The sequence below is a fragment of the Asterias rubens genome, chromosome 16, assembly GCF_902459465.1.
Source record: "Asterias rubens chromosome 16, eAstRub1.3, whole genome shotgun sequence".
Classification (NCBI taxonomy): Eukaryota; Metazoa; Echinodermata; class Asteroidea; order Forcipulatida; family Asteriidae; genus Asterias; species Asterias rubens.
The window spans coordinates 13,710,272-13,735,943 of record NC_047077.1 but is presented as its reverse complement, the minus strand read 5'-3'; the positions used below and the strand labels follow the sequence as shown (position 1 = coordinate 13,735,943).

Here is a 25,672-nt window from a genome sequence, read left to right as displayed (position 1 = left end):
TATATTCGAAAGATTTAGTTAAAAACCAAAGTAATTTCAACAGGTTCGTTTACAACTTGTTCCCTTTTTTTCCTCGATTTTTTCGTTGTTAACGTAGGGGCATGCAGCTTAAAATGTTGCCCCGGGCAAAGTCATTATGACCTCATCTTGGTAGAATAAGGGGGCATAGCTATTTCCACGACTCCATTTGTAACCAATCAGATTCGAGGATTCTAAGCATGAGGTACATAATTAAAAACATTACTACTCCAACCAAATACAAACAAAAGTGGCAGATTTCACATTGATGAGGTATGCATTGAAAATAAAAAGGTGTCCGTATTTTTCTTTGATCTGATTCTTTTATGAAGAGTATACAACACGCAGCTTTTTTTTCTAACAAACTGATCGAAAGACTTTTACAAATATTTGTTGAAAGCGCACCGGATTTTTTATTCCTCCATGGAACACAACATAATTTCACCATTTAGAAAACAACATAAAGAAAGGTTTCTGTAAGTTAAGTTAAAAGAAAAAAAAATGAAAAAATGGTAGTTTAAAACGAACCTGGTTTGCAGTACAAAGCTATTATTATCAACATTTGTTATTTTCAGCACAATTGTAACGGTTAGAAACTAATAAAGCACGTAAAATTCATTCAGTTTGTATCTTGTATTTTGTCAGGAATGTTGCATAATTGAGCACGAGACGATTGGTTTATGCAGATCAACCTGCTGTTTAATTTGTTTGCAAAGTTGTACAGGTTAGTTATTTTATGCATATGTTGAGATACACCAACTGTGAAGACTAGTCTTTGACAATATTACCAATAAGGTATTCTGTCTTTAAGTTTTTTTTCCAGCCATTCATGTCGCAGCATCATCTATGATTTGTATCAAACTCATTCGTACTCAGCAGACCCCCAACCCCCTTCAACATTTAATCGGTCTAAAGTCGGTTTGATCAGAATTATGGGAAATAATTATAAAGTAATTATCTGTTCGGTGCCAAAGCAAGTAACTCCTTGCATTCATGTAAATTCGCTGCCTGGAAAACGAGTCGAGAAATACATGTATAGATACGCCTAGAATTGAAGCGCTGATCGGCTCGATGAAAAGTCAAGCAGTTTTACGAGGTAGAGTAAAACCCTGGTAACGATTAAGAAAATAAATTCAGTTGTGTTTACCGGAAAGCTCACTATGTTATAATTATAGAAAGCACCCAGCAAAAGTATTTTGTTTTGAACTTCCCAATTGAGTAGACAACAATAACATAATTTAAATCAGACAAACGAGGTGCACATTAGTCGTGCATCGGGTTTCTTAAGGGTTGGTGTCCGTTCTCGAATGCTGTGGCCAAAGATGCGGCTGGTGCCCGCGGTCACATTGCAAAACGTGGAAGGAATTAATCAATGTTTGTTGATGTTTCCTCAAGAAGTAAACACGGTATTCTGCTGAAACTTTTCTTTGTGACTTTTATTGTAGATGTCTTTCTGATATTACCAATAGGCCTACGTCAGCATTACGTTGATACAATATGACCCACAAAATGAAACGGTAGAACAAATAATACATTAACTACGTTCCTTAGTTTTTCACTGGCTGTAGCGTATTTTTATATTATGAGATGTGAGGTGTGCACCCCAGCAGAAATCACGCACGAAAAAAGACCAGCGCGAGCGGCAACTTGCGGCTCGTGCTGGTCTTTTTTTCTGTGCGTGACTTTTTTGGTCGTGTGACATCTGGGGGTGCCGCCTGCGCCTTGACTAAAGGCTAGGTAGTTAGCCATCTCCACCCATTTTATAATCGACGTTATAAGATAAATAGAGGTTATAATGTACTTTTTCCGTTTTGATGAACCATTCTCAAAATGTACAAAATTAATGACAGATTTTCTTTACAAATAAAGCACCAGGAAAAAAAAGTAATTGAAAAATCAAAACAAAAACTTTTCAAGAAAACTATTCCCGAGGGGGAATTTAAGGGATTAGATATAGTATTAGTAGATTTATCCGTAATTTAAAACATTGCATTTGAACAATTATTAGAACTTAATGAACTTACAGCGTCACTCGAAAACAATTAACATTTTTATTTTATGTTATTATAATGTGCATAAATACCCGTCAAATAGAGTCCTATCATTGTATTAAGTCAATTGTTACGTGCAAAAATGAAACAAATATTGAAGACTTTAATTTTAAGGCAGTGTATACTTTGGTAAAATATCAAAGAACAGCACCCTCACTTGGTTGATCACAACGTATACACATCGTAAAAACCTGTGCAATTGTTGACTCAATTGATGACAGGAAAAAAATTCCCTTAAAGTATAGAGATGTATGAGAACAACTTCATGCATGAAGCCTTTCTCAATTTCAATTTTGTGGGTGAAAAATTACCACAATTTCTCTGTAACCTAAACTTCAAATTGGTCGTTTATTATTACTGTATTTCCGATGCTCGTCATCAAGTACGTTTTTATGGTCACCCAAAAAGTACACCCTGCCTTTAAATGTGTCAAAGCTAACATTATTAATCAAGTAAAAACTTTAATCTTAAAATAACAAAAATTCTCGAAAACATTACTTTAAATAATCCTCAATCGTGTTGCAAGGCAAGTCATGTGTATACCTGCGCACGACTGTTTTGTCGAAGTATTTAAGGCACGTGCCAAGCGTCATGTTGGCATAAATGGAGGTTGTCACGTTCTGCATCTCTTTGGCGCTTCCTGCCTGGTGCATGTTTCCCTTCATCCTACAATGTAGACTGTTTTAAGATAAATATCAAATCCTACCTTCAGCTCCTCTAAGTTCTTTTCACTATAAGTTGTCTTTTAGTAGCCCCATACCAAAGAGTGGCTTTTAGCCTTGTTTGGGGGGTGAACTTGCAAAGACAAAACATCAGAAATATTCACCACCAACAACCAACAATCAAACGTCTTTATATCGTACTTGCATTTTCATTTCTTATGTCAGTATTCCTCACTGCAGTGCCATTAAATTTTAGCCCGTACAGTCATGCGGTTCCTTTGCAGACAGTGCCTTGCTCAATGTTTTTAGAGTTACTACATTCTGGGTAAAAGGATAATGCTTTTTTTGTGCTCATATCCAAATCAAGACTTAATTTACCAAAATCTGCATGGTTTTAAAAAGCAGATAAGACAAGAGCATATCACATGACCTGTCAACATTCAAACACAACCTCGAGACTCATCTGTTCAGTTTGTCAGCTTACTAGCATCTGCTGCCGTTGAATAGTACTATTCCAGATAAAGTGCGCCTTACAAATTGTATGTTATTATTACTATGGTCATGTCCTGGCTCAAAAACTTCACTATACTTTAAAACTACTTACGAATATATAAATAAATTAATTTTATTGCTTCCTATATTGATACCTAAATACAGGTTTCACCTCTGAGCGTTGTTCGTTCCAGTAACCTCTAAGTCCAAGCCTCTTTCTCCCCGAATGGTACTAAAACAAAATAGACATAACACTAGTTTTTAGTTGACTGTTAGGGTTTATTCGAAGTTTCACTGTGCAAAAGACAACTACGTCACCAGCAGCCGATTTTACAAAACTTTACGCAACTGCGTAATGTCGCAAGTTCCTCCATAAACTTTGCGCAAGTGGATTTGCGCAGTTGCGTAAAGTTTCGTGAAATCGGTTGCTGGTGTCAGATGCATTTGTGTCCGCCATGCAATACTGTCCGCTCCGGACACTTTTGCATATGCAATCGTGTCCGGGGCTTTTGCAAAAACCGTCTGGCGGACAAGTATACATGACTGTACGTATGTGCGCGCGTAAACGACCATGAATATTCACGTGTATTATGATAGCAGCGAACACCCAACGGCCGAAAATTTCCCATGTCATTCATGACATGCACTTATAGACGATGTGACCTATGTTTACATTCAAACCGCCCTCTGTTGAAAAAACACTGCATACGTCATGTTTCGCCGGGCGAAAATACACTTTCTAGCTGGCTGCCAAAACACAAAGGTTTTGCCCGGCGGTATGCGCGCGAATCATGTTATGGTTTCCGTGTGACGTCAGAGGTCACATCGTCTATGTAAAAAAAATGGCGAACGTGCTCCGTCGACCAACTTAGGGATTTACAGCAAGGACGATTTTGCACGGGGCGGACACAACTGCATACGCAAATGCGTCCGAGCGGACACAATTGCATTATGCAGCAGCGTCCGGGCGGACACGTTTGCATATGCAAAACCGTCCGGCGGACATTATTGCATATGCAATAATGTCCTCCGGATAATGTCCTCCGGATAGTATTGCATAGAAGACACAATTGCATGCGACAACGGACGTCAGTTTGACGAATTCATGGGTCAATTCGACACGTATTACTTGGCATTCTGACCTATACAGGGATCTGGCACCAGTAGCCGATTTTACGAAACCTATGATTAATCTTATCTCCAGTTAGGACGAGTAACCCGTCCTTACTTACAATGGGTTCAACTCGTCCTAACGTCTATCAGGCATGTGAGACTTCCTCTTTTCAGCTGATTTCCTCTTTTTGGTTTCGATTTTCCTTCTTTTTTCCTTAACTTACTGTGTACAAAAGTATAGGCTAGTTACTCACATACCTGGTCTATGGATTCGGATTTTGACTCCTCCTAAGTCCAAAGATAAATCCTAGGTTAGGAGGAGTTCAGTGTATATGGACGGCAGAGGACCCACACCAGGGTCAATACCGACCGGTATTTATGAAACCATTTTCTACCTCAATGCGATTTTGTACTCACCCGATGAGGTCTTACTGTCCAAGCTTGTGATTTTGGTGCTGCTAGTCGCACCCATTGTACTCATACGGAGCTGATTTGGTTGATCCTCACCTCGTTTTGGTGATATCTTATTCTTGAATTTCTTCAGAACAGTTTGAACCTTAAAGAAATGGAGTCCAACAGTATTTATTACCAAATTGGTTCACAAAAATGATCAACCAAGTAGATTGCCTAGCGTTACTGTTACGGCAGGCTTACCTATTACTTTTCATAGCGCTGCTAACCGTAAGTACACGAAAGGGCTAACCTTCCGATGCTTACACCGCAGGAAAATAAATGACGTCACAATGCAAATCCATGGTAAACGTGCAATATTGCCGCCCAATTTTGCTGCTAACCTGTGAAATATGCTTGCCACTTAGCTTTTCTTTATGATACAGTAAGTACGAAAATTTGTTTACCGTTTAAAGCAGCGCAATGAAATTGTGCCCAGGTGTTTCCGAAATTTATTTTTGACTCTAAGAAAAATGTTGAACGCTTGAGCGAGATGCAAAGCAATGCTGTGAGCGAACTGTTTGTTCAGTGTTGTTCATTATTTCCTTGTACTCCGTCAATGATGAAGAAAACACCATTAATGTACACTGTAGTTGGATAAAGATGAAACTGTAGTCGTGTAAATTCACTGCTAAAAACAAACTATGATCCATTATATATTGATCAAGAATGTTGACAAATACTCCACATTTCTCAGGAAACGTTGTAGAATTCGGAATACTGGAAACCTTTTCCGAAAGTGGATTATTCGGTGACTTGCCGAATACCTTTGATCCAGTCAATATTGGGCCCTCTATTGACAGCTAGCGTCGCCAGTCAAGACAAGTGACTACCACGAATAGGAAACTTACCTCATCAGTCTTTAGACAGTACAGAACAAAGATGAAAACTCCCTGAAATAAACACAAACAGGAGAACAAAGTAAAGATCAATTACTACAATTTGTAATTATGTTGATTGCCTTCAGTAATTGAACAATGTACAGTCGTTTCTACTACTCAGTGTATTCACTTTGATTCACTTTAACGCATCTGACTACGACGGGACACAGGTTCGAATCCTGGCAGGGTGCAATGTTTTGTTTTAAAGCCATTATACACTTTCGGTACAGAATTTTTTTTTTTTACAAATTTACAAATAATTTACAGGGTTTACAGAAGGTAATGGTGAAAGACTTCTCTTGAAATATTGTTCCATGAAATGCTTTACTTTTTGAGAAAACATTAAAACAATATCAATTCTCGATAGCGAGAATTACGGATTTATTTTTAAACACATGTCATGACACGGCGAAACGCGCGGAAACAAGAGTGGGTTTTCCCGTTATTTTCTCCCGACTCCGATGACCGATTGAGCCTAAATTTTCACAGGTTTGTTATTTTTATATATAAGTTGTGATACACGAAGTGTGGGGCTTGAACAATACTGTTTACCGAGATTGATAATGGCTTTAACCTAAACCTCCCGTCTCTAAAAGATTATTCATTTCTCTGTATGTGTTTCCTTCAACGGCCCTGTGGCCCAACGGATAAGGCATCTGACTACGAATCAGGGCAGGTTCGAATCCTGGCAGGGTCGTATGTTTTGTTTTTACCTAAACCCTACTCCCTTCTCTTAAAGAGAATTATTTTCTCTGTTTGTGTTTCTTCAGCGGCCCTGTGGCCCAACGGATAATAAGGCATCTGACTACGAATCGGGGGATTCCAGGTTCGAATCCTGGTAGGGTCGTAATCTTTGTCACATAAAAAAGAATTCCGTAACTACAGTTTAATGAGCTATGTATAAACGTTGTCCCACGGCTCTCTATGTTATCGGATTTGGAGCATATGACTACTTCCAAACGACTTCCAAATTCGAATCCTTGTGGTGTGAAATCATTGTTGTAGTTGTTTTCTTCCAGGCTCCGGTTGCAAAGCGGATTAGACAGCGGACTTAGAAATACATGGGTTTTGGACACGGAGCCCCTTTTCTATACCTAAAAACACAAAATGTCAAATTGTGTTTTAACCTGAAGTGTGTTAGCAACACGGAGCCCCTTTTCTATACCTAATAACACAAAATGTCAAATTGTGTTTTTACCTGAAGAGTGTTAAGAATGACGAACAGAACGCATGCGACGACCTGTCCGCTCACACCAAAACCCAAGAGCCAAGTGAATCCCATCAGAGGTTGAATAATTATGATTGCTCTCAATACGCCCCTATAATAAGAGATTTACACAATCACAGCTGAGATTAACATTCGTATGCAAATCGATGCAAATTTATGCAAATTCAACCTAAACTATGATCAGCGTTTTAATGAAATAATCATGAAATAAAGCACCAATTATTCGACCCTGCAACATTCCACGGCTATTTTGTACCATGAAGGGAAAATAAATAAACAATAATTATTTCGAAAATTTTGTTCATTGGTGTGAAAACTTTGGACACAGTTGAACTAACTTGAACACGTTGCCTTGGATCGGTCGAGTTGGCCTTTGAAAAGCGTTTGTAACCGTTTGTTAAAAAATGCATATGGTTAGAAAGATGTTTTAAAAGTAGAACACAATGATCCACACAAACATGCCTCTAAATGGAGTGGTTTTCCTTTATGGGAGTAAACAATTTGACTCCCATAAATGGCCGACCATGTTAGTCGACGAGCTAAAAGGAAAACCATCTTTCTAATCATATTATGCAAACTTTTAATTAAATAAAACACCTCACATAATTAGTAGTTTTGTTTTCAACAAAATCAACACAATAACATTGTTACAAAATAATTTTGTTTTGTAAGGCAGCCGTTTAAAAAGTGAATTTTTATTATTTTTATGAGACACACGTTACAAGTGAACAAAAGTGTAGTCTGGGAGCAAGACGTTTCTTGCACAGCGCGGTCGACCCGCACATTCAAATCACACCAGTAGCGCCATGCCAAGGACCACTTTTACACTATAGCCCTCGAACCTAAACGAGAAAACGTCTTGCACAAAGACTATTATATTTATAAGACATGTCTTGTAATTCTAAACACTGTTTTCACAGTAGCTGCCTTTACCTGATTTTAGCGAGCTCCGTTTTGCCCTTGGTTGCCTTCAGACGCAGATAGGAACGTATTACTGCAATCACGAACACCGTGTTCACCTGCAAACAATTTAGATTTAATTCAACCAAAATGTTCAAAATATCCTTTCAAAACTGGCGAATTACAATTCTGCAAGAAGTCTGCATAATACGGATCGATCGATTGGCGGTATCTTTGTATAGGACTATGGATTTCATTTCAATTTGATTAAATTCATTATTAATTTCCATATTGGTAAACGTGAAATAGATGCAGCTCAACAAATTCAAATACAATTTCCAGCCTAAGAGCTGATTTTGTTAATGAATGATTGAATAAAAAGCATACCAATACAGTGTTTTTTTGCAAGCCAAACGGAGGCTGGTATTTGAATGTTTCATAGATAAGAAACAAACCGAAACATTAGCCCTTCCTAAGCACGATATCAACAGATCATTTTTGATTGCAAACACCGTGCATGAAGCTGTGCACTTATGCACACACGCGTATACGTTTAGTAGTGCGTTCCACGTCGTACATTAAATGTTTTCCGTGTGAATGGTCTGTACTGTTGACAGCAAAAACCAAAAGCAAAAATGAACACTAACATACTTAGCTCTCCATCAATTTATTTCCAGTAGTTGGATAACTAATTCAACTTTTCTTTTCCCCTCTCTTTCTTTGAAGAGAATATTACATGAAAATACACAAATTAGACTTTAGTCATAACAAATCAAGCAACCCTGTCTTGCACCACAATTAATAACCTTCCACAAATTTCTCACGGGCTCTATGGCGTCAAACAGTTTACCAATGATTTTAATTTTTGTTAATATCACTTGATTAAAAAAAAAAAAAAGCTTACCGTTATGACTACTGTTATTGGGCAAATAAACGCCCAAATTGCAATCCCATTGAGCCAACATCTGAAGAAAAAAGGGGAGATTAAAAATAAACGTTTACACTTTTTTGTTTTCGTTTTTCTTTTCTTCCTTTTTTCAGAAAATAACAGTGACTTTATTGTTTACTTAAGGTGAATTCAAATCATGTCTCACTTTTGTATTAACCAAGTATTTTCAGGACTTTTTAAGATTCTAAAAATTACACCCCTGTGGAGAGTTATATAGTTCGTTCTTTTGTTAAAACATTTTTTTTTCGCAGCATCGTTTGCGGTCACTTCTGCGAACGGTGAATTTACCTGTCTGCTGCCACCAAGTGTCTTCAAAGGTGTCCCATTAGTATAAAAAAAGCAAAACAAAAAAAGCAAGGCACTTAAAGTGCACATAATTTTACTACTTACCCGGGCTGGTCACTTGAATATCCGTAGCCATCTGACTTCACGGCAGCAAAAGTGATTGCAACAATCGGGATAGGCATACCTGAAGAAAACATGGCAGGTGTTTTAAAAATGCTTGCATCAATAACGTTCTTACCAACGAGCGGAAATAACGGCATTAAATGGACTGCAAAGGTAAAGAGTCAATCCTTATTCGAACACTTATAAATCAGCGATGTGTGTACACATAAATTTTACAGAGGTGTTTTTAGCAGACCCTTCCCATATAATAGGCCCTAACGCGCCATCTGTAATAACTCTATTTGTTGGCAAAAATGAAGGAGCATGTCACTTTTCTGTATGGCGCTGATGGTGGCTTGTTTTTGCGTCTGCCTAGTTCAGAACTCTATTGTTGTTGCGAACCTACAGTGCATGTAGTTAGCATACGTCATGCCAAGGGCTACATTGTCTTTACCCAAGACGATAGTGCTCGATATTGGATAGTGTACTGCGCTCAGTTGTAAATCGCTAAAGCGCACCCTCTTACGTTATGATTAAACGCTTGACTGGAAAGCTTAGCCTTGCGAGATAATTGCTCTCAATATCCCAATGCTCTGTTCGTACCTATTGCTTCAATCGTGACATCATAGTGATAATTCACTGAACTTACCCCATCCCAGCGCCATAACCTTGAAAGGGTGGAGCTCTCGATGAAAAATGAACACAGCCTTGACGAAAAGCAGGGCGCCCTCTATCAGCATCCAAGAAAAGGAGGACAGCAGGAAATAGTGAAGCAAAACGGCAACGGCTGAACAGGCAGTTCGCTGAGGAAACAGGTTCATCGATAATTATTAGGAAATCTAATATTAAAAAAAATATATGGAATGAATGAGCAATGTTTCAGATGGGATGAGTTTCGAGGCGACGGGAGAGACTGCTGTTATTATTTTTGTCATCAATAAAATAGAACAAGAAAAAGAAAGTAAGCGTTAAACACAATGCAAATACAAAAAGTAATTGATGGGGAGGAGCTAATCAATGATAATTATAGAGATTTGTATTTACTCCTGCAAAAATCACCGTGTATCACATTGCGCCACATCACCTCGTAAGCAATTACATAGTGCTATGTAAAAGAAGTATAAGTCTCACTATTTAAAACTTAATCCCACCTACCTCTCAGGAAAATACTGTATGTTAAAGTGCCAGGGCGTCGATAGTGACGGATATTAAATAATAACAGCATTTATAAAGCGCCACAATATCCAAAAACAATTGCTCATATAGGCGCTGTACACAAAAAGGCAAAAGCACTAAAACATTATTTAAAGGAAAACGAAAGCTAACAAGAAATGAAATTTATTAGCGCTACTGTAAGCGCTCTTCGAAGAAGCTTTTATTATTGATTCATAAGGTTTTACGGGCTGCTCAATTCTTTTGGGGGTAATATAAACGACTCACGTTTTCTGCCGCATCAATCCCTGTGAAAAACACGAGCTGGGAGACCAGTACAGCAAATGCCAGGTTGCCGTGAGCAACGTTACGCTCCGCCTTGAACATCCTGAAAGACCACCAGGGGTGAATTCACAAAGAGTTAATACAAGACAGTAAAAATGGATTTCACAAAGATTTAAGACTTATTTCGAGTTAGGACGAATTACTCATCCTAACTTAGGACTAGTCTTAGTTTTTAATGTCTCCTGTAGGAATATTCCTAAGTTAGGAGTATAGTCCTACTCTTTGTGAAATCTATACCCCTGGACACCTTTGGTGATTGTCAAAGACCAGTATTCTCACTTTGTGTATCCCAGGATAAGCATAACATCTGTGAAAAATTATCGTCAAAGTTGAAAGAGAATAATGAAAGAAAAAACATCACCGTTGCACAAATTTGTGTGCTTTCTTTTAAACATAGTGTCCAGTGCCTTTTAAGACTAGTCTTATCTCGAGTTAAGACGAGCAGGACGAGTTTCTCGTCCTACCTTGGGACTAGCCTTAAGTTGTAATTAACTTCCTAAAGAGTCATGGGACTAGTCTTAAGTTATAGAACTATCTTTGCGAAATCGACGCCAGTACATATAATGATTGAATGTATAACCAAACCAATGCTATTTTCAAATTGACGAATAAGATAGATTAACCATTCAATCATAAAACATTGATATAGCGCAAAAAATCAACCAAAGATGTTCATAGGAGCTCAAGTTAGTTTGGTGAAAATAAGGATACATTTGTTGGAAAAAATTGCATTTGGGGAGTTTCTTGAAAATGTGAATAGTGTTATAGCATCCTTGATGTGGTTATTTTGGTCCGAAACAGGAGAGTGAGCAATCTGCAAATGACACAGATGGGTTGACCAGAAATACTTAGTGGGGCGACATTATGGGCTTTCCCCAGGTGTTGTCCTATGTTCACCCACCCTCCTCCACTTTTTTTCATTAAAGGCAGTGGAGTAATTGGTTATTACTCAAAATAATTATTAGCATAAAACCTTTCTTGGTGACGAGTAATGGGGAGAGGTTGATGGTATGAAACATTGTGAGAAACGGCTCCCTCTGAAGTGCCATAGTTTTCGAGAAAGAAGAAATTTTCCACGAATTTGATTTTGAGACCTCAGATTTAGAACTTGAGGTCTCGAAATCAACCATCTAAATGCACACAACTTCGTGTGACAAGGGTGTTTTTTTTCTTTCATTATTATCTCGCGAGTTCGATGACCGATTGAGCTCAAATTTTCACAGGTTTGTTATTTTATGCATATTATGTTTAGATTCACCAACTGTGAAGGCTAGTCTGTGACAATTACCAATTGTGTCCACTGCCTTTAAAGAACCCTGCACGTAACGTGCGTCGTCTTGCGTCCAAACCAACAACTGAGGGAACACTGTTGTTGACTTCAGTTCCAAGACAAAGTATTGTTTATTTATTTCAAAATGTTGCCAATCTTTGAACTTACTTGAGTAAAGTGAAGGCACAAAGGGTCAGAGCCAGGCAGACGATGGAGATTACGCCCCCAACGGCAGATAAAACGTCCAGAGCTTTAAAGTTACAAGCCTGTTCAGAAAATGAGGAAAATTAAAGCTATAGGCAAAAGAGTTAATAAACATATAAAAAAAGAAATATCCAGCAGCAGGTTTACAAAAGCAACACTTGATTTAAAGACGTGACGATGTTTAGCATGTTGACAAATATTGTCTAAAAGGCAGTGGACACTATTGGTATAACTACTCAAAATAGATATTAGCATAAAACCTTACTTGGTAACGAGTAATGGGGGGGGGGGAGTTGACAATGGTATAAAACATTGTGCGAAACGGCTCTCTCTGAAGTGAAGTAGTTTTCGAGAGAGAAGTAATTTTCCACGAATTTGATTTCGAGACCTCATCATTATTTAGAATCTGAGGTTTCGAAATCAATCATCTGAAAGCACATAACTTCGTGTGACAAGGATGTTTTTTTTTTCCTTTATAGTCTAAATGAACTGGGCTTTGAGTACCTACATTGGATTCTGGATCAATCTGCATCAGGACCGCGAAATTCGTCAGATGTTTGAAAGAGCATGTAGTGGAACCGGTACCCTCTGATTCAGTAGTACATCCTTCAGTTAACCATTGTTCGGCCACACTGGATGCAGACAATTAAGAATACAAAAATCACAATTAAAATTGCGGTTTTTTTATTTTTTATTTGTCCCCATTCTCTTTTCTTGTGGAAATCTGAGCGCTTTTGATAATCTTATAAAAATGGTGAGGGGGATGTAAATTTTAAGTTGTAATTGTTAATTGTATTGTTATTAATTATTTTGACTACAACTTGACCACGATGAGTGACATTGTACTTTGTGGAAAACGGAGAAAAAAATAACATGTTGTTATGACTTAGTGTACACAAGCACTCACTTCGGGTTGATGATAATATTATAATAAAAAAGACGCAATATAATTCTAAAGTAATTGTATAAAAATGGGGAGGGGGAGGGGTATAAATTTAAAGTTTTTATTATTAATTGTGTTGTTGTTATTAATCATAGTTGTTAACACTTGGGTGTTACAAACTTGACTAAAACTTGACCGCGATGAATGACATTGCACTTTGTAGAAAACGGAGAAAAAATAACAGCGGTATTTACTTAGATTAACAGCGCTCACTTTCGGGTTGATGATCATTTTTATAAACAAAAATATGCAATATAAATCTGAAGTCGAATTGTTAATTGTCATTACTGTTGTCATTTATCATAGTTTTTAACACGTAGGTGTTACAAATTTGACTAAAACTTGAGGGTTAAAAAAATACATTTAGAGAAAGTAAAGGATGTATAGCTTACTCATCGTAGTAAACGCAAGTCCTCTTGAGCTTTCCTGTTTGTTTTGTCTGATTCTGCAATAAAGGATTATTCTCATGAACAGTCATAACATTAAAGCCATTGGACACTTTCGGTAAACAGTGTTGTTCAAGTCCCACACTTCGTGTATCACAACTTCTATATCAAATAACAAACCTGTGAAAATTTAGGCTCAATCGGTCGTCGGAGTTGGGAGAAAATAACGGGAAACCCACCTTTGTTTCCGCACGTTTCGCCGTGTCATGACATGTGTTTACTATAAATCCGTAATTCTCAATGTCGAGAATTTATAATTGTTTTAATGTTTTCTCAAAAAGTAAAGCATTTTATGGAATAATATTTCAAGAGAAGTCTTTTACCATGACCTTCTGTAAACCCTGTAGTTACTTGTAGATCTGTGAACTTTTAAAAAAAAATTCTGTTCCGAAAGTGTATAGGCCTAATGGCTTTAAAATTACAAACAACGTGTTGTGCACAGAAATCATTGAAGTCGGTCGGTCTCTCTGCCAAGTAAACGTAGAGATTCAGAGAACAAAATTTAATATGCCCCACAATTTCGTCTTTTTCCTTTCACTTTGCAAACTATCTCGGTCATTTTGAGTCAAAAATCTAACTGGCCAAAAATTCGAATGCCATGTTAGTTCGCATGTGGATCATTATATTCTACTTTGAAATGCACATGGTTCTATTATGCATTCTTTTTATAGACCAACATTACTCGCCCGGTCCCAGGCAAGGTAACCCTGTAGTACTTTAAAAGAAAAGAAAAAAAGAAAAATCACATACGTGCAGGTGGATGAGTTCTACTTGGATTGGATGCCCTTTCAGATCAAAGGAACCAGTGCCGCCATCTTTTGGTTCCAGGGAGACAGACACGATAGCTGTTCCTAAGAAGGAACCATTGCTTAGATCCGATGATAACTGATGGGCGACCTCAAGGGTTGATACCACAGCGAGAGCAGCTGAAAAAATACCCAAATATAGACCTTAAAGGCAGTGGACACTATTGGTAATTAATCAAAATAATTATTAGCATAAAACCTTTCTTGGTGACAAGTAATGGGGAGAGGTTGATGGTATTGAACATTGTGAGTAACGGCTCCCTCTGAAGTGCCATAGTTTTCGAGAAAGAGGTAATTATCCACGAATTTGATTTCGAGACCTCAGATTTAGAACTTGAGGTCTCGAAATCAACCATCTAAACGCACACAGCTTCGTGTGACAAGGGTGTTTTTTTCTTTCATTATTATCTCGCAACTTCGATGACCGATTGAGCTCAAATTTTCACAGGTTAGTTATTTTATGCATATGTTTAGATACACCAACTGTGAAGGCTAGTCTTTGACAATTACCAATAGTGTCCACTGCCTTTAAGGAACACGTTGCCTTATAGATCTGACGAGTTGGTATATAAAAAGCGTTTGTAACCGTTTGTTATAAAATGCAATTGGTTAGAAATATCTTTTAAAAGTAGAATACAATGACCCACACAAGTTTACCTCGAAACTGCGTGGTTTTCCTTTTACTTTGCGAACTAACACGGTCGGCCATTTATGGGAATCAACAATTTTGACTCCCATATTAATGGCCGACCGTGTTTGTCGACTAGGTTAAAGGAAAACCACGCAATAAGATCGAGTTATACTTGTGTGGACCATTTAAAATATCATTCTAATCATATGCATTTTATAACAAACGGTTACAAACGCTTTTCCAAGACCAACTTGACCGATCCAAGGGAACGTGTTCCTTTAATTATGGAGCAACCATCATAGATTTCTCCCATTGATATAAATGTTACCAAACCGAGGTCTGAAGAACAAAATAGTCTGGTTCCTATTTTTCAAAATGATTATCAGCATTCTTTATTGTAATTCGCTACGAGGAACATGACCAAGATTGAGTCAGCATGATAAACGTCACTCTATAGAAATTGAAGAGAGAGTTTAACTACATTTGGTAATTACTTTTATATTTTGCGCAAGGCGTCTCATCAATGGCATACATGGCGCACTAGAAATGTTCAATATTTTTAGCTATTGGGGAAACTTACGGGGTAAACATTCAATTATTGACTTGAACGGACTTGAACCCGCGACAACCAAAATAACTTGGCGCTCGACCAACTAAAGTGGTCTAGCTCGAATTGGCACATTATATAGACCAGTGGTGGTTGATCCGCTCCATGCCCGTACTAAGGGGCTGTTACCCGCAACAGATGCATCACTTTTGGTAATTACTAAAAATAATTGTTAGAATAAAAACTCAATGGAGGGTTGTTGATGGAATGAAACATTTTGGTAAAAGGCTCCATCTGAAGTAATGTATTCTTTGAGAAAGAGGTAATTTCTCACTCAATTAACAACGCTTCAGCTGATAAACATCCGAAAGCACACAATTTGTGCAACAAGGGCGTTTTTCTTGTTTTATTCTCTTGCAAATTAGATGACCAATAAGAGCTCAAATTTTCACAAGCTTATTGTATGCATATTATGTTGGGATACACCAAGTGGGAATAATGGTCTTTGACAAAATACCAAAGGTGTCCAGTTCCTTTAAAGGGTCTATGTAACTTTTGTAGGACAAAAAACACAATGTCCACAGATTTACACTAAACTTACACAGTTTGAAGATAATGATAGTAGAAAGCTTCCCTGAAAATATTACGTGCTGAGGTGCTGTAGTTTTTGGGAAATGAGTAAAACAATGTCATGAAAATAATGTTCGACTCATGAGACGAAAATTATTTTAATCATTTACAAACGTTGTTTTACTCATTTCGCAAAAACTACAGCACCTCAGTAAGTAATATTTGAAGGGAAGCTTTCCACTACCATTATCTTCAAACCCTGTAAGTACAATGTAAATCTAAGGTCATTTTGAAAAAGTACCCGAATCCTTTAAGTCGAAAGAGCAATAATGTGCATTCTTCTCGCAGTAATAGTAAGCCTGCGATATTTTAGAGAATACAACACTACCCTGCGGATGTCCCGATACCAAATTAGTTGAGACTCATTCTTCGTTCTTACCACCTTTGACGCCATTCAGTGCTTTAGTAGGCACTGACACGATGGCAGAGTTCAGAGTGACTTTACTTGAATCAGAGGTCAATGAGTGAGTTTCCCCGTCGTTTCTTAATGGTAGAAACGCAGCCTCTGCAAAGAAAAAAAGAATCAAAAAAGAAGAAAAAAAATGATAAAAACATTATAACTTACACCGATACTTCGGATAGGACGTAAAGTCGTTGGTCCCGTGTGTTGTGTAGCGCACGTAAAATAACTCATTGCCATAATCTAAAAGTGAAGGGGTTCACCCCGGGTTCCTGTTTTGATTGACAGAAAGAAAAAAATCGCCACAGGACCGTGTTAACCGTTTACATGGTGATAATATAAAATACTATATATAATGTAAAAGGGTACGATATAGTTTAAACGCAGTCCCCCGCCAGTGACGGATGTGTGCGTCTATACGAAGCCACTATCATTACTATTACCCTTACACCGATGTGTGTTATAGCACTGTACGCAGTGCTTTCACGAGTTCTGTGTAAACACTCTGGTGGGATTCGAACCCTGAGTATTTGTCAATCTAGAGCAGTGTTTTGCCAACAAACGATATTGCCATGCAGGTAAAGCTATAGGGGCAGTGGGTTCGAATTCCACCCGAGTATTAATGCCTGTGATGTTTGTTTTCACAGAACTCAGGAAAGTACCGAGTATACAGTGCTTGCACACATCGGTAAGATCAGAAATACTTCATTTTAACCATTTAGCCACTGGACCGCCCAGCCGCCTATCGATATACTGTAGTGGTAGGAGGCAACCTTGCCAGCTTGTGTTTGTAGAAAAAAAGGAACACCAAAAGAATCCTCGATAGTCATTATTAAGCTAATGAAGCTAATGATGGTGAAATAATTTAGCTCTTACCCCAACAAGACGCTCATTAGTAAACACAACGGAAACTGTATTTATTCATCATTCATGATAATATTGTCGAAAACTCACGCCTTCGCATTTAATCAGTATAATCATTGAGTAGCCGTTTAACGAGAGACATGTATTGTTCTCATGCGAACTTGTACTTTTATACAAATATCAAGGTTCAAATTGTGCATAAAAATTAAGCTGTGGCTATCTTTTAAAATTTGAACTACGATTCCAGTACTGCAAGAATCTTGAAGTATTAGTTTTCAGTAAATTTGGGCGGTGCAGGGACTAGAGGGTTAAGACTATAGTCAAATGTACTTTTACGTCATTCAATTTAACAATCATCGAAGCTGCATTCAAATTCGCAGGATCTTTTTGGAGGCGTGCGTTAAGTCATTCAATTTCATTTGAGGGCAGTAAATTCTGGAATTGATGGTTGGTGATAATTTACAAAAAAAACCATTAAACAAAACACAAAAACACATTCAAATCAGGTCTTGCTCAGTTAAAGCAGTTGGACACTTTCGGTAAACAGTATTGTCCAAAGGCTAACACTTCGTGTATCACAACTTATATATAAAATAACAAACCTGTGAAAATTTCGGCTTAAAAGGTCATTGGAGTCGGGAGAAAATAACGGACAAAACCCACCCTGACATGTGTTTCAAATAAATGGCTTTAACCATTAAACCTCTCCCGAAAAAAAATAAAGAAGAAAAAAAAACTTATGGGGCCCCAGGTGAAGTCTACTGGAAACATAAAAAAAACAAAACAAGGTTCGCTTGATTTAAAAGTGAAGGTACGAAAAAGTTGCCTTTTCTGTTTATCTGTTTATTCGTATTTCTTAAGTCGTACATACTTGAATCCTCGTTTAGCGAAATTGATTGCCTCTTTACGAAACCGAAAATGATTAAATCAGCAAAATCTTTAGTCGAACAAACTTTGCTAAATTGAATGTTGATTGTGTGTCATAAAAACTGAATGACCGAATTCTGAATTTGAAACGCAGTAAAAACCGGAGAGGCAAAATAGCTTTAATTCAAACGCCCGAAAATTAAATTGGCTGCTCATTTTTCGAAATTGACCGAGAAAACCTATACTAACAGTAAAGCACCCTCAAACGACTTACATCTATACAGCTACGTGGATCAAACGATTTTGTATAAATTTCATAAATAAATAGATTAGAAAGCTATAATATTAATTTGTTCTTCCCAACCTGTTATTTGTCGTGTTGAGAGTCCATTGACTCGCATACAAATTTTGATTGTCACACCCAATAATTATAATTTAATATAATTAATGCTGATAATGGAAGAGTAATTTCCAACCTTTTTAATAACCACAAAGTCGTTCACAGAAACCTATCCTGTTTACAAACTGCACGGCAAAGGACCAAACTCATTAACAGGGAAGATAAAGCAATTAATCACAAAACTGCATAGAACTACGACTTCCTTCACCTAGCGCCATTACTAACTAAAACTATTACCGTGGTGTTTTGCCGAATCGACGACATGATTATCATTTTTCTTTTTTTCTTTTTTACAAAAAAACTAATATAGGTTTTCTCGGTCAATTTCGGAAAAAGAGCAGCCAATTTAACCATCAAGCTATTTTATTTCGCGCGAAATCGAATGCTACTGAAAAGGGTCATTCGATTTCGTTTTATGATTAGTCAAATGTAATGTTGCGTCATTCGATTTAACAAAATAATCATTCAATTTAACAATTCATCAAAGCAACATTCAAATTCGCAGTCGCTTCTTGAGGCGTGTGTGTCTAGAAAAAGAATGACGATACACTAAATTGAACATAGTGCTAAAGGAATTTGACTCGACTCAAAAGGAAATTGAATGACCGAATTCTGAATTTGGAACGCAGTAACAACTAGAGAGGCAAAACAGCTTTAATTCGAACGCATGAAAATGAAATTGGCTGCTCATTTGCCGAATTTGACCGAGAAAACCTATAGTTCAACAAGCATTTTCAGCGCCATTGTTTTCCATTGTTGCACATAGACCGTGGCTTACACGATCATTAATTACCCAGGCAACCATACTACGTAGTTGAACACAATGCAACAACACACAACATGATTGCCGGTAGTTATGATTAATTTAAAATATTGACCCTTTATTGTAAACCGAATAAGTAGAGGAATATTCTAGTCTGAAACAAAGCAAGTTGATGTATGTATTGCCATATCTGGTCCATGGCCACCATGAAACATTGCAATTGAAACGATCTGATAATTTTTCCATATCAATGAAGTTAAATTTACAGGGTTACAAATTCCCTAGGCGAAGTGTTCGGGATTTTGTTTTTGTCAAACTGAAACAAGTTCACCAAATAATAGGCACTAAGTTAATGGTTTAACAGATGAAACTATGCACCGAATCCCTGAAAAAAAACCCACAAAAAACCCCAGAAATTTCGTTGTTAACCGACAACTGATACTCTCTAAATGCAAACGAGTGAAAAGGCTCTCTTTGAAGAGCCTTTTTCGAGTGGTCTTCCACTCTTTTTGGGTGAAGTTTGCATCATTTTGAGTGATGTTTTACTCTGTCCTGGAGTGAAACCCCTCTAAAAGAGTGAAATAACCACCACTCTTTTTGAAGAGCCATATGAGGGACAGCTCGAAATGTAAAGAGTGGTGTTTTTCACTCTTTTAAATTAAGAGAGTAGATTTAAAAAAGAAATCACCTAGAGTGGCCTGGTTTTGGGCGATCTTGCATGAAACAAAATATGATAATCATTTTTTTTAAGAACCAGTGGTTATATTATCGTCATGCTTCGTTTGATGACGCCAGACTGTGTAGACGGAAATGGCTGTAATTTATCGTCATTTACCTGTAACCATCTAATTGTGTCAGTTGACGCCTTTTCAAAGCAACAACAAGCGTTTGTGAATGTCAAAATATCAAATATTGATGTACAGGGCCTAGCAAGGTGAGCATTCACTAAATAAACCTTTATGAATATGTACAATATTCCAAGTAAAAAAAACCCAATACTGATATGAAAGTATTTTATGTTTTTATTTTAGACATACACAGTGCATTAAGTTGGACAGGGGCTGTCAATGTTGAAGCAAAAGTGTAAAATTTTCATCTTGGGATGCAACCAGACCCCGGCCAACAATAACAATTTAATAACATACAACAAAAAACACAAAAAAAACACACACACACACACATAAAACACTACAACAACAGGACAACGGGACAACAATAAAAAAAACTGAAAAAACATAGGCAAACACAAATGGACTGAAAACCCTCGAAAGCCAAAATAAAACTGACACTGACAGAGAACATCTTTTAAAACAACGAAGCAGGAGCTGAAGTATAACATTTTAATTCATAAAAAAACATAAACTTTAATTTAATTTAAAGGCATCGGACACGTTTGGTATTTCTCAAAGTAATCATTAGCATAAAACTTTTCTTGGTAACGAGTAATGTAAGAAACGGCTCCCTCTGAATTAAAGTAGTTTTTGAGAATAAAAGTACCTTTCCACAAATTTGATTTCAAAACCTCAGAATTAAATTTTGAGGTCTCGAAATCAAGCATCTGAAAGCATACAACTTCGTGTGACAAGGGTGTTTTTTCCTTCATTATTATCTCGCAACTTCGATGACCAATAAAGCTATACTTTTTATTGTATGAATATGTTGAGATACACCAAGTGAGATGACTGTTCTTTCTACCAAATGTGTCCAGTGTTTTTAATGAAAAAAAAAAACATACAGTTAAAAAACCACTACAGTAACAAACAAAAAAGGCCCACCCTTAGCTACATTCGACTTGTAACGCCCCAAACCAAATTAAAACTGGTATGTAGAATGACTAAAGTCGAAAAAGCAACATTGATAACCGCTGTACAAACCTTTGTGAATATTTAATCCAATACCAAACTATAGCTTTACTGCCATTCCTTCGGATATAAAGGGATTTTTTAAATCTCAAAGTTTCTTCAAGCGCGTGTTTCTAATAAACTTAGTATGAAGAGGGCAAGATTTTCAGAACTGGGTTTTATTGGAATTCACAAACTCAATTCAAAACAAAAACAAAATTTGTTGCATTTTCAAACGACAAGTGCTTATATTTTGTAAGATACTTAACAAGGCCGCTTGCACTTGAAAACATGCAAGACAACAAAAAGGACAATGGAATATACGGTGGCAAAAGTAACTTTAAAGGCACTGTACGCGTTTGGTTATTGTCAAAGATCAGTCTTCTCACTTGGTGTATCCCATCATAAGCATAAAATAACAAGCCTGTGGCTCAATTTTGGTTCAATTGGTCATCAAAGTTGCGAGAGTCAAATTCCTTAGCACTCTGTTCAGTTTAGCGTTTCGTCATTCTTTTTCGTGAAACACACGTCTCAGAAGCGTCTGCGAATTTGAATGCTGCTTTGATGAATTGTTAAATTGAATTATTGTTTTGTTATACCGAATAACGCAACATTACATTTGACTAATCATACAATGAAATGGAATGACCCTTTTTCAGTAGCATTCGATTTCGCGCGAAATGGAGTAGCTTCGTGGTTAAATTGGCTGCTCATTTTCCGAAATTGACCGAGAAAACCTATAGTTAACAACAAGTAGGCCTAAGCACCATTATAATGTGTAAGTTACATTTTGGTCTGTATTTGGAGAAAGTCAAATGATTTTGATTTGCTCATCATTTTTGTTTGACTTCACATGTGATTTTTGCTGCATTTGTTATAATTGTTCATACTATTTCCTATCAGCATACGTGTGTGAACAACAAACAAAGTCATAGACCCTCCCTAAAAATTGATTGAATGTCCCGGAAAACCTTTACTAATAACAAATATAAAAAGGTTATAACTCACCTATATTGTCCAATTGTGCACTCATCCTTGCCAATGACAAGGATGCGTTGTCGATGCTCTCATGAAACATCTTTGACCCAAACTCCGACTGAGAATAAAATAAAATAATATAAGTAAGCAGAATAAAAAAAGTGTTGAGGTTGTATTAATTGAAGCTTTGCATGGTGTGTATAAATATGAAGAAATTATAATTTTGTATAAATAGTAAACTTGCTGGTACAACCATTTCTGAATCTCTTTTGAGGGAGTGTTGGCTCTGAGATGCGCCGATGTTGTCCCGACGTGTCGAACAGTATACTCTTCTCCTGAAGACAAGTATACTGCTCGAAACCTCGAGCCAACACTAACAAAAAAAGGAGATTTGGTTGTCTGAATATCTACAAGTTTACTATTTATTTATAATTTCGTTCTATAGTGATGAGGCTGGTATGCACTCAGACATTGTTGTGTGTGATATATCAAAAGTGTCGGGTGAGATTTGATATTCTGGACCCAATTTCAAGCTTTTAAACAGTTATAAAAACAGGTTTTTTTGTCATGGTCTTTTCTGTGGTGTTGTATTGTTGATTGTCTCGTATTGGTGTTTGTCATTGTTTTGTGTTTGTCGTTCTTATTGTACAATGTAACTTTGCTGTATTTTACTCTTTTTAGCTTAATGTTTATAATATGTAACATACTGTACAGCGTTTTGAGATTTTTGTTTGTTTATGTAAGACGCTATATCAAAAATAAATTATTATTATTATTTATTATATGAAAAGTGCTGGCAACAAAATGATGCTCACCAGATCAAGGTTACCAACCAAAAAAAAACCCCATCAAAATGTGTGACTGGTATCCTGCTCGTTTCTGCTTAGCAGACACATGTTAAGCCATCATTTCTGCTTGTAAAAGCGGCATTATGAAATTGATAACCAGAGGGTACCGTTTTGGATCATACTCAATTATGAGTCAGAATGACCTGGTTTTGAAGCAAAATTTACCTAGAATCTTAGTTAATATAATTGTGACTGGTATCCTGCATAGTTTTGCTAAGCAAAATATGTATAACTTTTATTAGCAACTCTACGACCAGACCAGAGCTAAATTAAAGCAATCGCACAGCATCGGTATAAAAACAGTATTGTCCAAAGGCCCAGACTTCGTGTATCAAAACTTATATATAAAAAAACAAACCTGTGAACATTAAGGCTCAATCTGTCATCGGAGTCGGGAGAAAATAACGGGAAAATCCACCCTTGTTTCCGCACGTTTCGACATGTGTTTGAAATAATTCCGTTGTTCTCGATATCGAAAACTGATAACTGTTTTAATGTTTTCTCAAAAAGTAAAGCATTTCATGGAATAATATTTCAAGAAAGTCTTTCACCATTACCTGACCTTCTGGTAAACCCTGTAAGTTTTTTGTAAATCTGTGAACTTTCAATTTTTGTTCTGGTCAGAAAGTGTCCAATGGCTTTAAGCAGGACCAAATTTGAGTTGCTTGTTAGGAGACAAATTAGCTAAGCGCAACACAATGCTTTAACAGAAATTGGTTACTGGTCAAATAAGCTTACATTATACCATACATGCATATACAATATCTGATTGTGTATCTTGCTCATTTGTTGCTTAGTGGATACTAAACCCTTTTAGTGTCATTGAAGATTTTAAACTATTTCTTGCAGACAATTGGTTTATGGGAACTTGTTTTCGGGTTACACTGCCCAGTTACTTGCAGTTAATTGCGAGGTTTTGTCAAAAAGAGCAGATAGTATACACATATTGAGTGGCTCAGAGTGGAATTCCATTCCACGAATTAAAGCCACTCAATATTTGTTTTATATAATTGACAAATAGATCCTTGTCATTTGGTGTATTTTAAAAGTATAGCATTATGAAAAATCCTATAACGCCGCGTAGAGCGGCAACAATGCACAAATTTAATAGCAATCGGATCACAACCTTTTGCACAGGTGCTCCTTTGTTTTAGCAGCGGCGCGGCGGCGCTGTACTGCTCAAAAACATTGGGAACAAGGATGATCCTAACTGTTGAATGGGAAATGCTATTCCCCATGGGCGAATAGGTCTTTTTGATCGCCGGTGCGGATGGGAGTAATAGTGAATGTCACGTGAAGTAAGTTCCACCAATCAAATGACAAGGATCTGTATATCAGTTATATAATTTTGAATACTTAACAGTCTAAAATGATCAAGCTCTCTATACGTACGTGAGATATTTAGCTAACTCCTGAATAGATTGGCCAAAGCGTTTTAAATTTTCAGACAGATTGGGTGAACCGGTGCCGTTGTGGTCGGTGGTCAACAAAGGTGCCGTCGTTGATACTGGTTGTGTCTCTTTTAAGGTTGTGAGAACCGTCCCTTCTAAGGTTGTGTAAACTGTCCCTTCTAAGGTTGCCGAGCTGCTGGACAACACCCCGGGACTAGGAGTTGGTTGGTCGGTTGACAGTGACGGGGGAGACGACACTTCTTCGGTGGTTGATTGTTGAATTGTGCCAGTTGTGGTCGGTACTCCTAGTAATAATAATTTCATTATTAAAATAAAACTTGTAAATGAAAGAGGAAGGCCGAGAAAGAGAGTTTCAATCCTACTAAAAAAAATCTGACAGGATTGCATTTGAAGGCTTCGCGACTCCCCTTATTTTCGCAGATTTTTTATATATTTTTTTATCGAAAACCGTTAATCCCGCCAAAAAAGAAGAAAAAAAATCAGTTAAAATCGTTTTTCACTTTGGAGCGACCCTCGGTCCCAAAGTTTGTCATGTTCTTTTAGCATTGCTGTTATTATTTTTTAAATATAATACAGCAACAAAAAACCTCTGTCCTTAGCCTTGAACCTGACTCAACGGAATACACAAAACAACGGTAGGCTTAATAAAAACCTCAATTGATATAGTGTACCAACAATTTTAAATTATTCCCGTTACTTTTCTATTTTGCTTGTGGTTGCCAAATTCTTTTGTTGAAAAGGTGCATGAAAAGGGAAACAGATTTTTGTTCTGATCAGTCATAACGCTTTTTTATAAAGATTAAAACTGTTGTACAAATGCAACTTTTATCGAGTTTTCCTTTAACCACCCACTTAACCTATATTTCACGTTTTAAAATAACTATTGTCCGGCTGTTCAATATAATACCGGAAACAGAAGGAGATAACTGTTTTCTCAGCTCATGATATTTCAATGGTTTCCCAGGCCTCCCAGCTCTTAAAGACACTGGACACTATTGGTTATTGTCAAAGACCAGATTGGCCAAAGCGTTTTAAATTTTCAGACACATTGGGTGAACCGGTACCGTTGTAGTCGGTGGTCAACAAAGGTGCCGTCGTTGATACTGGTTGTGTCCCTTCTAAGAGTGTGAGAACCGTCCCTCCTAAGGTTGCGGGAAATGTCACTTCTAAGGTTGTGGGAACTGTCCCTTCTAA

General features: G+C 37.1%; 1 protein-coding gene across 1 annotated transcript; it reads right to left on the bottom strand.

Moving 5' to 3' along the window:
- Positions 1-1,445: 1,445 nt before the first annotated feature.
- LOC117300991 (latrophilin-like protein LAT-2) lies at positions 1,446-24,522 on the bottom strand. The gene is made up of 16 exons (XM_033784863.1): positions 24,459-24,522; positions 22,249-22,336; positions 16,485-16,610; positions 14,242-14,417; positions 13,438-13,490; positions 12,611-12,734; positions 12,067-12,164; positions 10,572-10,671; positions 9,781-9,934; positions 9,135-9,213; positions 8,700-8,760; positions 7,829-7,914; positions 6,866-6,986; positions 5,638-5,679; positions 4,754-4,892; positions 1,446-3,455 (listed from the first exon to the last, which is right to left on the bottom strand). The coding sequence occupies exons 2-16, from the start codon at positions 22,316-22,318 to the stop codon at positions 3,424-3,426; spliced, it is 1,461 nt and encodes a 486-aa protein (XP_033640754.1). The 5' UTR covers positions 22,319-22,336; positions 24,459-24,522; the 3' UTR covers positions 1,446-3,423.
- Positions 24,523-25,672: the final 1,150 nt, after the last annotated feature.

Coding starts and splice junctions, on each gene's coding strand:
- LOC117300991 (XM_033784863.1), bottom strand. CDS start 22,318: ATGTTTCATGAGAGCATCGACAACGCATCCTTGTCATTGGCAAGGATG. Junction 14,418..16,484: donor ACTGAATGGCGTCAAAGGTG/GTAAGAACGAAG, acceptor GTATTTTTTCAG/CTGCTCTCGCTGTGGTATCA. Junction 13,491..14,241: donor TAGAACTCATCCACCTGCAC/GTATGTGATTTT, acceptor CCTTTATTGCAG/AATCAGACAAAACAAACAGG.